The sequence below is a fragment of the Myodes glareolus genome, chromosome 1 (assembly GCF_982192425.1).
Source record: "Myodes glareolus chromosome 1, mMyoGla1.1, whole genome shotgun sequence".
Classification (NCBI taxonomy): domain Eukaryota; kingdom Metazoa; phylum Chordata; class Mammalia; order Rodentia; family Cricetidae; genus Myodes; species Myodes glareolus.
In genome coordinates this window covers 67,724,383-67,738,036 of record NC_142026.1, presented here as the reverse complement: position 1 = coordinate 67,738,036, position 13,654 = coordinate 67,724,383, and the positions used below count along the sequence as shown (strand labels likewise).

Sequence of the window (13,654 nt, the reverse complement as noted above, 5' to 3'; positions counted from 1 at the left end):
AGGCTTCAGCTGGGCGGTGGTGGCCTTTAATCCCAGGACTCAAAGGCAGAGGCTGGCGGATCTCTACAGAAGGAGTTCTAGGACAACCAGAGAAACCCTCCCTGGGGGACCTTGCGGGGGTGGGGGGGACCAACACAAAAGAGTAAGCAAACAAAAACAGACTTCTAAGAGGTAACAAACATGACAAAATTTAAGATAAAGTAAAAAACTCTCATAGCAGTTGGATGCTGCAGCTCAAGAGGAGGGTTGACACAAGAATCAGAGACCCACTCACTCTCACACTCAGGAGTCTCATAAAAAAATACTAAGTAGCTATACCAGCAAAGGACCTAGTGCAGACCCTTACAGGCCCTGTGCTTGCTGCTTCAGTCTTGGTGAGACCATATATCCCTTTGTCCAGTGACCTCGAGAAAGAGGCTCTGGAGAGTCTCTGCTGCCCCCTAGTGGCCATCCCGGCCCCATCTCCCCACAGCTGGTTCTTTGATCCATTCTGGTCCCATTTAGCAAACTCTAAATCCTCTAAATCCATACTGGCCTCAGCGGGAAACGAGGGATTGGGGAGGACAGCATTAGGCCTGGTGTGGGCAGACACATGTCAGGCTACTGGAGAAAGAGAGTAGGCACAGACGGCTTGCATAAAGCGCGTATATGACCCGACAAACTCCGAGATCTGCTCAGAGACATGAAGAGATCCTACAGGCCAGCCAGGTCAGAAGGCTAGAGAGTCCCTTGGTTTTTCTTTCTGCTTAAATTTGGCATTGTTTTATGTTTACAGTGCTATGGACAGAACCCAGAGGTCAGAGTACTCTTTTTTTTTTCTTTTTTTTTTTAAACCTGGAGGGACAGCCATGGGTACTGGGAACCAAACTCATATTTTTGATTGTGAGCCTAGCCTTTAACAGCTGAGCCATCCCTCTAGGCCCAGAGTACTCTTTTTAAGATATTTTTAGTTATCGTCTTTGTGTGTGTGTGTTGTTGGGGTGTAGGGCACACAGGAGCCAGAACATACATGAAGGTCAGAGGACATCAGCTCTCTTCACGTTTGTGTTGGCTCTGGGGAAGGAACACAAGTCTCCAGGCTCTGCAGAAAGCACTGACCCATCTTACAACCCTTTTTTTCATGGCAAAAACAAACAACAGCAAAAAAAAAAACCTGAAGACAGAGCGGCTGGAGAGATGGTGCCCATATTTTTTTGTTTCTTCCTTTGGTTGGGTTTTTGGGTTTTGTTTTTTTTTTTTTTTTTTTGAGACAGGGTTCTCTATATAACCCTAACTGTCCTGAAACTCTGTAGAACAGGCTGAACTGGAACTCACAGAGATCCACCTGCCTCTGCCTCCCCGAATGCTGAGATTAAAGGCTTTTGCAATCACGGCAGGGCATTTTTGCTTCTTTGTTTTTTGTTTTGATGAACTGTCTAACTCTAGTCCCAGGGGATCTGACACCCTTTTCTGACCTCAGCAGACACCAGGAATGTACATGTTACACAGATATACATGCAGACAAAACACTCATACACATAAAACACATTTTTTGTTTATTTGCTTGGTTTACTTTTCTTCCCCCCCCCCCCAAGACAGAGTCGCTTTGGAGCCTGTCCTGGAACTCACTCTGTAGACCAGGCTGGCCTCAAATTCAAAGAGATCTGCCTGTCTCTGCCTCCCAAGTGTCACCACTACCCAGGCACATTTGTTTGTTTGTTTGTCTTGTTTTGTTTTTTCAAAACAGGGTTTCTTCTGTGTAGCGACCCTAGCTGTCCTGGAACTAGCTCTTGTAGACCAGGTTGGTCTCGAACTCAGAGATCCACTTGCCTCTGCCTCCCAAATGTGGCGTGCACCACCACCACTCAGCCCATAAAGCAAATTTTAAATTAAAAAAAGTTAGAAGTAAGGCCCTCTCAGTGTGGGTGATAGTTGTGTGGCTTGGGCAGTTTGTGGGGCCTCTAGCAGTGGAACTAGTATTTATCCCTAGAACTGGCTTTTTGGATCCCATTCCCTATGGAGGGATACCTTGCTCAGCCTAGATACAGGGAGAGGGCCTTGCTCCTGCCTCCAGTGATGTGACAGACTCTGCTGACTCCCCATGAGAGGTTCACCCTTTCTGAGGAATGGATGGGGAGTGTAATGCGGAGAGGAGGAGGGGAGGGAGAAGGTACTGAGATTGGTATATAAAATAAAAAAAAATTGTTTTTAAAAAATAAAAGTGTAAAAAAAATATGGTTAAGCCAGGTGGTGGTAGTGCTCGTCTTTAATCCCAGCACTGGGAAGGCAGAGGCAGGATCTCTGTGAGTTTTTGAGGCCAGCCTGGTCTACAAGAGCTATTTCCAGGACAGGCTCCAAAGCTACAGAGAAACCCTGTCTGGTGTGGTGGTGTAGGGGGGAGATCTAGGCAAATGCTTCCCAAAAGAACTTTCTGGAATAACGGAGGTATTCTACACCAAGCCAGATGGCTAGATTCCCCAATACTTTTTACTATGTTGTGACAATTAGCCTGTGACCCCATGTCAGCTTTGAACTTAGGGTCTTGACCATTCAGGCACCAGGGTAGCTGAGATTACAGGCCTGAACCATGCCTGGAGTAAACCTGTTGCCTGAAGTCTGAAAAGGCTATGGACTGCATGATTCCCATTGCTCAGCCTTCTGGAACAGGCAACCTGGAGATGGTGGGAAAGACTGGTTGCTTAGCTCGGTGGTGCCAACAGCTAAGGAGCAGTTCCCAGGCATGGCCACAAGTGGGCACTGTGAGGGCTCAGGTTTTAGTATACTTTTGTTTTTGCTTTTGGAAACAGGGTTTTTCGGCAGAGCCCTGACTGTCCTGGAACTTACTCTGTAGGCCAGGCTGGCCTCCAGCTCAGAGATCCCCCTGCCTCTGCCTCACGGTCCTGGAAATGAAGGTGTGTGCCACCACCACCGTGTGTTCTCAAGGAGTCCAGAAAGGCTACAAGTTCATCCTTCTACCTTATGGGCTCTGGGGAAGGTGTTCATGTCTTCAGGCTTGGCAGCAGTCCCCTTTACACACTGAACCATCTTGCCAGCTATCTGCCTTGCTTTTTGAGACCATCAGAACGTGGACTGGGTGATTCAGCTGTACTTGTTGGCCCCAGAGATCTTCCCTTCTCCAGATCCGGAGTTAGAGGTACAGGACCACACAATGACAACTAGCTTTTTGCATGGGTACTAAGGAGATCGTTTTTGGACACAAACTTTTCCAGTCCCTTGCCCTTTCTGAGCTGAAGGACCAAGTTCCTCAATTCAGGAGGAAGTAAATTAATACAAGTGTCCTCATGTGACCTTTGCCATGGGAGGATGAGATTACTGACCCAGCAATTCAAGGCCTTGGTCCATACCAAAAGAACCGAACTTGGGTGTTTAGTTAGATAAATACGTGCTCATAAAGTCACAATAGGTGAATGGTAGACAAAACGCAGCAGGTATCTGTCTGATGAAGTATTGCGTAGCTATCAACGTTAATGACATACTGGGAGTGGGGGGAACAGTGACAGATGCCGGTGAAGTCTGAGCATCCAGGAGGTGGAGGCAGGATTCGACTTCAAAGGGTCGTCCTTTGCAACATAGAAAGTTCAAGGCCAGCCTGTTGTCTGCGAGCTCTACAAAAATGGAGGAAAAAAAAGGAGATGGGGGAATTACCATCTAAATGCTGGGCATTTTTTTTTTTTTTGGTTTTGGTTTTTCGAGACAGGCTTTGGAGCCTGTCCTGGAACTAGCACTTGTAGACCAGGCTGGCCTCGAACTCACAAAGATCCACCTGCCTCTGCCTCCCAAGTACTGGGATTAAAGGCCTGCGCCACCACCGCCCGGCAATGCTGGGCATTTAATTACCATCTAAATGCTGGGCAGTGGTGGCACACGCCTTTAATCCCAGCATTTAGAAGGCAGAGACAGGCAGATCTCCGAGTTGGAGGCCAGCTTGGTCTACAGAGCAAGTTCCAGGACAGTTACTCAGAGAAACCATGTCTCAATATATATAGGTGTTTTGCCTGCATGCATGTGCACTATGCATGCCTGAAGAGGCCGACCAGATCCTCTAGAACTGAAGTTACAGCTGGTTGTGGGTCACAGTGTGGGGGCTGGGAACTGAACCCAGGGTCCTCTGGAAAGAGAAGCCACTGAGAGATGGCTCTGCAGCTGACTATGAGTGAAACCATTTCCTGAACACGGTACTTTCGACTATATGAGCTAAACAGGAGGGTCACTCTGATTTGTTTTTATTTTATTTTATTTTTTTCCGAGACAGGGTTTCTCTCTGTAACAGCCAGAGCTGTCCTGGAACTTGCTCTTGTAGACCAGGCTGGCCACAAACTCAGAGATCTGGCTGCCTCTGCCTCCCAAGTGTCACTCTGTTTATTACTTGTCTGTGTGTGTGCTCATGCATGCGTGCACTCTCCAGAGTATTTGCCAAAGCAGGCACCGAGGTCAGAGGATAAGCTGCAGCTGGTTCTCTCCTTCCACCATGTGGGTCCCAAGGAAGGAGCTCAGCTGTCAGTCTTGGCAGGAAGGGCCTTCGCCTGCTGAGCCGATTCCCCAGCCCCATCTCTGCTTCCCGACAGCAGAATCAATGCGGCCAGCCTCTTCAAGCTCCTGCTATGCTGGCTTCCCTGCCAGGATGAACTGTGACCCAGAACTGTGACCAAAATAAACTGCTTCTGCCTTAAGTTGCCTCATCCAACTTTTATTCAACTGGGAACATTTGGCAGTCTGAGCTGCAGAAGGGAAACCAAGGCTAAAGGGTAGGTAGGTGGGAGACACAGAGGAATTCAGGGAGAGGTGAGGAAGGGGGCAGAAGGGCAGGGCAGGGTGTGTGCACAGGTGGATTCTGGGGAGGCACACCCCCTCACAGAGGCGATCTCTGGCCTGACTTGGTGGCCGCAGGAGCATCGAGGAAGGACCACAGGTCTTTGAGACATTTCAGTCCTTCCTGTCATAAGGCGGCTGCCAGGAGGTCTCAGGACTGGAAGAGAGAGAGAGAGGTCAGCTTCTGAGGCAGAGGAGAGCGGACTATACTATAGGAGGGGAGCAAAGCCAGGTGTGGGGGCACATTCCTGCAGCTGTGGCAATCCTCCTGCCTCAGCCTCTCAAGTGCTCCTTTTACAGATGAGAAACTGGGTGTGGCTGAGCTGAAACTGTAACTAGATTCCTAGTGCAAAGCATGCTGGGAGTGGGCATCTAGTCCACCGGGTGTGGGATTTGTTACCCAGTTCTAGACCAAGGTACAGGAACTAATACCAGGGCAGAGAGGATGGAAGGAAGTATCCTCTGGGTTGCGGAGTGAGAAATTAGGGCTTAGCTCTGACTGCACCAGCCAGTGCTGCCCAGTTGTCGGGGCTGAGTTTAGAGCACATGCGGAACAACTGGCAAGAAAACAAAGTCGAGGCTCGGCTGTGTGTTCAAGCCAGCTCAGCCAACCAGACAGAATTGTCTCAAATAGAGGTAGCTGAGGGGTAGAGCTCCTGCTGAGAACCCCCTGTGTGTGACTTACTCTGGTAGAGCCCCTGCCTAGAATCCCCTAGTGAGGGACTGGGGGTGTGGCTTAGTGGTAGAGCTTTTGCCTAGCATGCATGAAGCACAGTTCAACTCCTAGTACCAAAAAAAAAAAAAAAAAAAAGCCATGCAATGGTGGTTCACACCTTTATTCCCAGCACTATATAGAGAGAGTTCAAGATCAGCCTGGTCTGCAATTCAAGTCGCAGGGCAGCCAGGGCTATTAACTATCTCAATAAACCTAAATAAATAAATAAAATCAATGCATTAAAACCTGTTTCCTGTCAAAGGGACAAAGGCAACCCAGGGCCAAACTGCCAGGGATCTTAAGCAGTTGTTATATTTATTCATTTTGCCTGTCAGTGTTTGCGTGTAAGAACCTGAGTGCTTGGTACTCATGGAAGTCAGAAAGAGTACATTAGATTCCCTTGAATTGGAGTTGGAATTATTGTAAATCCCAGCGTGGTGCTGGAAATCGAACCTAGGTTCTTGGCAAGAGCAACAAGCACTCTTAACCCAAACCACCTCCGCACAAACTAACTGTGTAGCTAAGGAGGATTCTTAGGACTGAATAAGAATCCATCTTAAGGATGAATTCTTGATCCTCCTGCCCCTACTTCCAAAATGTTCAGATCACAGGCTGCCCCACAATGCCCATTCTTTTGTTTTATGTTTTATATGTATGCAGTGTTTGTCTGCATGTATGTCTGTGCACCATGTGTGTGCAGTACCCTCAGAGACCAGAAGAGGATGTTAGATTCTCTGGAACTGTGAACCACCTCATCAGCACTGGGAATTGAACCCGTGTCCTCTGCAAGAGCAGCCAGTGCTCTTAACCACAGAGACATATCTCCAGCGCCACTGTTTTGATTTATTCAGGCATGGACTCAGGAGGTGCTCATTCCTGCTCTATGGAGTGCTGGAGATGGAACCCTGAGCTTCCTGTGTGGTAGGCAAGCACTCCACCAACTAAACCACATCCTCAACCACAAACCTGACTTCCTTTAGCATCTTCCATTCCAGGATCAAGAAGGCCACTTAAGGCCAGCCCCTTGTCCTCATCACCTCCACAGTACCACTCTGTGACCCCTTAGGTGTGATCCCTCCTGGCTCTAGGGACTCTGGGATGTGGCCATTCTCACTCTCCGCTCTGAGAGTCCATACACAGGGGCAGTTACAACACCCCAAGATGGTACCCCATCTCCCAGCAACTCCCTTACCCCTGCCTCCAGGTCTCACTGGCACTGAGCCAGGGCAGCTTTGATGGCGGCTACCAGTTTCCGAAACTTGCTTTCTGTATCCACGTAGCCATCACCTCTCTGAAGAGAGAACAGAGGAGAGGGTAGAGCTAGGTCTCACACACCAAGGCCATAGCCATGTGACCCCCCGCCCCACTACGAGACGGATTTACCTTCTTGGAGTGAACCAACTTCCCTGCTACTGTCACTTCAAAGAACCCGGTGACCTGGGGAGTCCCCTCGCCACACTGAGGAAAAGAGGAGTTAGAGGGGGTTTAGATGTCCTCTTAGGCATACCCTCCCTGCCAAGTCCCAGGGAATGAAGAATATAAGTCAAAAGACTGGCCTAACCCACCCACACTGCATCCCAGTTCCAAATGACAAAAAAAGGAACCCGTGTAATTCCATCCCCATTCCAAGACTCACAATGTCCAGGCATCCGGGGAACTCATGTTCTAGCTTCTCTTTGAGCTGGAGATACTGAAACGGGGGGGGGGGGGGGTGTCAGAGCCATATGCCCATCCTCACCTACTTCAAGACTTCAAGACACTCCTGAGAAACGTCACTCACCTTGGGCTTGTAGCCTCAAGCTCCACTGGTAGGTGAATCCAGGGTTGTCACAGCCCACCAGGGCAGCATGGATCCAAGACAGCAAGGCAGGCAATGGGCGAGACAAAGAGGCGCAGGGACAGATAAAGAGAGATCCAGATGAGAATGCAGGGGAGGTGGCAAGGGCCCACAAGAAGGGGAAGATAGATATTACACAAGAGATGGGTAACAGTGCAGAGACATACACAGAAAGCCAGCACCAAACAAGAGAGACCAGAGGAGGAGGGGAGGCAGCGGGGCACGGAGATGACAGAGGGATGTGAATTAGGACAAAAGCTGCCTCCATAGAATCTCATCCACCCACTCCCCGCCTGGCTGTCACTCAGGAATCCCAACTCTCCCCAGCACCCAGTATGAGACACAAGCTCCTCAGCTCCAACGCACCCCTACCCTACAGGCCATTTCGGGCCTGGAATCTGGTGCAGTGGCCTCATGGGAGCAATGCATCAAAGCAGGCTTTCAAAAACATCCCGAAAATTGGGACTGATCAGAGAGCCCTCAAGGCGGATGAGAGGACCACACAGAGGACCAGGAAACCCAGATTCGAGTTATAGTGCCATCTGGAGTAGGACCTCAAACTAGGCCTGCTTCATTCCCAGCCTGGGTTTCATATTCTGTAAAATGGAGATAGCTATCCCTCCCTCAAGGGCCTTCAGAGGTAGGGAATCCATCCAGCAGGCACTTATTAATCACTTACTGCATGCTGGCTGAGTATTAGCTGCAGAAGAAAAAAAAAATCAAGAAAAAAGGCGGGCCCTTTTTTTCTGTGCCCGCCTCTAGCAGGGCACAATTCGAGTTGCTGACAGGTTAACTGCCACCATCACCCTCTTCACACTACAGAAGGGGAACTAGGGCCAGAAAAGGAGTGGGGTCAACAGCACCAGCACCCACTCATCAGAGGCCAGGAAGAGTTGTTTTATCCTGTTTGTTTTTATTGATGGGAACTGAACCCAGAGCCTGGCGAATTCCAGGCAAAAGCTCGACCACTGAGCTACATCCTCACGTCTATTTTCCACCCCACACGACCCCTTTTTCACCTTTGGTGACAGGGTCTCACTATGTAGTCCTGGTTGCCTGGACCTGGCTAAGGGGACTATGCTGACTAGGAACTCAGAGTTCCACCTGCCTCTGCTGTGACTGAAGGTGTGCACCACCACCACCCCTCCGTGGCTCAATTCGTCCCTTTTCAGGTACACACTAGCAGGGGTGAGCAACAGTAACTCGCACTACAATGCAGATACAGGGCATCCCCTGAGCTCCCGACAGCGCTTATATGCCAACCCACCACGACACCATGTATCCGAGCCTTCCCTATACCCCGCAGAATAGCCTCCATCCAGCCTTCTCTAATCCGGTGCTGCTCAGAAAGGGGGAAGGGAAACCGCCTGTCGACAGGCAAAGGTCCCCAGAGAAATCCGATGCTACCCTTCCCCTCCCCTCAGCGCTGAGTCAGATGACCAAAAGAACCCAAGCATCAGTTTCCACTCACACAGGGTGAGAGGCCCCAGCTCTCAGATGCGGGAAATCTGGCTCGAGGCTTTGTTATTTCCACCCCACCCACTTGGAAGTTCCTCCCTATGGTGGGGTCTGGGGTGCAGTCACCGTACACAGTCCCTGGCAGAAAGGCTGGGGAGCAAGGAAGGGCACAAAAGATGGGGAGCTAGGAAGGGAGTTCCAGGCACAAAGGGCCGAGAACAGAGAATTGGGGGGAGGGGTCTGTAGTCAGCGAGACTTACCAATACACAACTCGAACAGCGAGCGCCATTGCTCCAGATCGCTTCCCCGCACAGCGCGAGGACCCGACCCAAGAGCAACGAGGACCTAAAAGTCTGCGTTTGGGGCCGTGCGCACAGCCCTACTCGCTCAAGAGGTGGAGCAAACCAAGTGTGCGGCGGGGGGGAGAGGGACTCAGGATATCGGGGACAGAGGCTCCGGTACACGGCGAGGGCTGTGACCACAAATGTGACCCCTCACCAGAAGCCCATTTTGTTCCCTTGATATCCCAGGGTTGTCTCCATAGATGGTGTCTCTAGGACCAGTCACCTGTGCGCCCCTCACTGTCGCTCCTTCTTCCTAGAATGGTTCAGACCTTAGGGCGGCGGCAGAGAATTGGCTGAGACTGAAGTTCGGTTACTGTGTTCCTGGGAGGGTGTGCGCTGGGAAATTGAGGCGCACGACGCATGCTCCCCATCCTCCTCCGGTGGATCGCAGCCCGGAATGATTCAGGATAGATGGGCCCTAGATCTGAAAAAGTGAAGCTGGGAGTCCCAGCGTCGCAGAGTGCACTTCAGGCCTAACTGTCTCAACACAGCCTGGCAATCGGACCCCAGGATACCCCCCAAAAGCGTGGGCCCCCTCATTTTGTGCCTTCTCGCCATCTCCCAGCAGAAGGGTACATAGAAAGTGCTGGAATAGGGTTTGGGCTGTAGCTCAATTGGTAGAGTTCTTTCCTAGGATGTGTGAAATCCTGGTGTAGATCCCCAGGATCACAGAAACTGCAGGCAGAATACAAGCCTGTAATTTCAGCACTTGGGAAGAAGACTGAAGTGAAAAATTATGAGTTCAAGGTTATCTTTGCTAGACTTGGCTACATTAGCAGTTGTGTAAAAGAGACAACAAAAAAGCCAGGTGCGAACCGGGCGGTGGTGGCACAAGCCTTTAATCCCAGATTCGGGAGACAGAGGCAGGAGGATCTCTGTGAGTTCGAGACCAGCCTGGTCTACAAGAGCTAGTTCCAAGATCCAAAGCTACAGATAAGCCCTGTGCCGAGAGATCTCTGAGTTCGTGCCCAGCTTAGGCTACGTAGAGAATTCCAGAGCTGACAGGTCTACATAGAGAGACTGTCTCCAAAATAAAGTGAATGGGCAATTTTATTTAAGGGTTTAGGACTCCTGAGCTTCTGTTTCTCTTCATGGAAGCTGGGCAGATTCACTCGCAAGTGATATTTGTTCACGCGGAAATTACGTATTGCTGTCTAGTTTCTTGTCCTCCACACTCTTTGGATGCACATCCGCCCATCGTAACCCAACCCCTGCCAAGGATGGCTCTCCAGGAGAGATATTTATCTCACCTGACATTCTTTGTTTTGTTTGTCTGTTTGGTTGGTTTGGTTTGGTTTTTGAGGGGTTTATTTTTTGAGACAGGGTTTCTCTGTGTATGTAGCTCTGGCTATCCTGGAACCCACACTGTAGACCAGGTTAGCCTTGAACTCACAGGGATCTGCTTGTCTCTGCCTCCAAGTGCTGGAATATGCCTGGCTCCTTACCTGACAGTCTGTAACTGACATCACTGGTTACCACCACCAATGGCCACCAGGGGCCAAATAAGGAAATATCAGTATCCTTCCCACCTGGTCTCATTTGTACCCTGTCAGTATCCTAGCCTGTACGCAGATGGTGAACTTTGAGTCTCCCATGGAAGAATAAAATTTGAACCATCATTTCCCTCCTGACCTCACAGGAGTGAGTTGGCAACCGGAGATTCAGAGGCTAAAGCCATAAGAAAATTATACTTCCCTAAAAGGATGGGGTGTTCATGCACTCAGATTCCTGGAAAGAATTAGAGTCGGAATCTGGCATGTGTGCTAAGGAGAACTTAATGAGGATAACCAGAAGCTTTCCTCTGTCCTCTCTGATCACTTCTGGCGGGCTAAGTGAAGTGTCCCTTCCTCTCTGTCTGCAGAGCATCGGCCCGTGCTCACAGTCTGAAAAGGAATAATGAGTCAGTCTTGGAGAGCAATGAACATAATCAAATGGAAATGCTTCATAGCTCACGTTCTCTTATGGTTCCCAGCATCCTTGGAACAACCATCCCACGGTACATAGGCCTGTAGGGCCACTGTGGCCCTTTCTCCCAATGCCCCAGGGAGAGGGACCACTGAGGTTCTAGCAGGGACCACAGCCACACTCCTGTCTCAGGGCCTTTGCACATGCTCGTTTAACCCTCTCACCCCGACTCCTGCTTTTCCTCCAAGAATCAGCTGTAGCACGGGTGGAAAGCAATTTCTTCTGGAGAAGTCTGCCTTGTGTACAACGCAGGCAGACCCATTTACTTGCCCTTACAAAATGCCTTCCCCCCCCCCCGCAGTGGCTTGAACCGCAGACTCACCTCATCTCACTCCCTGAGGCCAGAAATCTGAGATCAAGGCAGCTGCAGGGTTGGTTACATCCGGGACTGGAGGGAAAACTCTGACCCTTGCCTCTGGTGTCACTTCTGCTGGTCACTGGCATCTTTGGAGCTGCTCAGCTTACAGGAGAATTATTTACCAGTTAAAGAGATGACTCAGTGGTTAAGAGTAAAGGATGTGCGCCATCACCGCCTGGCTAGGAAATTCTTTAAAATAAAATAATTTAAATAATTTATTTAAATAATTTATTTTAAAACTTAATTTAAAATCTTTGCTTAATCTTTGGACTTGGTCAGTTGTAAATTACAACCTTTGAACAATATAACTTCCTAAGCTCCAGAAATCATACTCATAGGGGCTAGGGAGATGACTCATGACTCAGTGGGTAAAGTGCTTACTACGCCTAAGCATGAGGGTCCTGAGTTCGATCCCCAATGCTGACTGACACAAGCTGCTAAGCTTGGTGTAGTACCTGTAAGCTCAGCACTGCAGAGGGAGGACAAGGAGAGACCCGGAGCTAGCTGGCCACCCAGCCTAGGCAAATTTAGAACTTTAGGTTCAGTGAGAGACCCTTTCTTTTTTTTTAATATTTTTTATTGATACTTATTGAGCTCTACATTTTTCTCTGCTCCCCTCCCTGTCTCTCTCCTCCCCCCTTCAACCCTCCCCCAAGGTCCCCATACTCTCAATTTACTCAGATCTTGTCTTTTTATACTTTCTACTTCCCATGTAGATTAGATCTATGTAAGTCTCTCTTAGTGTCCGCATTGTTGTCTAAGTGAGAGACCCTTCCTTAAAAAAAAGATTGGGGGGGTTATAAAGTAGCACAGTGGCAGAGCACTTGTCCAGCATGCAGTTGGTTCTGGGTTCATCCCCCCAGCACCACCAAAAAACAAAATGAACAATACAGTGGAGAGTAACTGAGAAAGAGCTTGACATTGACCTCTGACCTGTGTACACAAAACATATACAGACATTCACACACATGCATGCACACTCAATGAGTACATACATAAATCATATAATAGGTGTTATTAAAGACATTCACTCTTCTTTTTTCTATTATTTATTTATTATTTTATTACTTCCATTCTTACTATTTATTGCTTTTTCGAGATAGGGTTTCTCTGTGTACTCCTGGCTGAACTGGAACTTGCTCTGTAGATCAGGCTGGCCTTGAACTCTAAGAGATCTATGTGCTTCTTCCTCCTGAGTGCAGGAATTAAAGGAGTGCACCACTACTGCCAAGGCTTTTTTCTATTTTTTGAAAACAGAGTCTCATAAATTAGGCATGGTGGCATACATCTTTAATCCCAGCACTCAAGAAGCAGAGAGGCAAGCTCAAAAAAAAAAAACAAAACAAAACAAAACAAAAAATAACCAACCTGGGCTACATGATGAAACTCTGTCTCAAAGAAACAAACCAAAAACAAACAAACAAATAAAATAGGGGCTAGAGAGGTGGCTAAGTGATCAAGAGCACTTGCTCTTCTTGCAGAGGACCTGCGTTCAGTTCCCAGAACCGCTTCTGGAATCTCACAACTGCCTGTAACTCCAACTCCAGGGGTCTCTGACACTCTGGCAAGGTGGGAAAACCTGCGTTCACACCCATATATCCACACATATACATAGGCATAATTAACATAATAAAATAAATCTTTAAAATTTTCCATTCTTAGGCTGGAAAGATGGCTCAGAGATTAAGGACACTGACTGCTCTTTCGGAGGTCCTGAGTTCAATTCATTGCTCACAACCATCTATAATAAGATCTGGCACCCTCTTCTGGCCTGTAGGCATACATGCCTGCAGAACACTCTATATATAATAAATAAATAAATCTTTTTTAAAAAAAGTTTTCCAGTCTTAAAATTAAAAAAGCTTTTATTCCTACAGCTTGGTTTTCACGCGGCCACCAGAGGGCACCAGGCCACACTGACCACAGCTTGCACTCTCTCCATTGGCAAATCCTCAGGAATGGACACCAATCTCTGCAGGACCTGGTCTCTTATCTCTGACATCATCTGTCACCTGTTCCCTCCTCACCCTGCTGAGGCCATCTTGCTGGGAATCTTGCTTTGTTTGTTTATTCGTTTTGTTTCTTTTGTTTTTTGAGATAGGGTTTCTCCGTGTTACCACCAGGGCTCTCCTGGAACTCTTTCTGTAGACCAGGCTGGCCTAGAACTC

General features: G+C 48.7%; 1 protein-coding gene across 1 annotated transcript; it reads right to left on the bottom strand.

Annotated features, from left to right (window-relative positions):
* Nucleotides 1-4,666: 4,666 nt before the first annotated feature.
* On the bottom strand, nt 4,667-9,232 carry Selenow (selenoprotein W). The gene is made up of 6 exons (XM_087908866.1): nt 9,080-9,232; nt 7,305-7,329; nt 7,161-7,214; nt 6,908-6,982; nt 6,717-6,815; nt 4,667-4,966 (listed from the first exon to the last, which is right to left on the bottom strand). Exons 1-5 carry the CDS (start codon nt 9,106-9,108, stop codon nt 6,732-6,734), a joined length of 267 nt encoding a protein of 88 aa, XP_087764992.1. The 5' UTR covers nt 9,109-9,232; the 3' UTR covers nt 4,667-4,966; nt 6,717-6,731.
* Nucleotides 9,233-13,654: the final 4,422 nt, after the last annotated feature.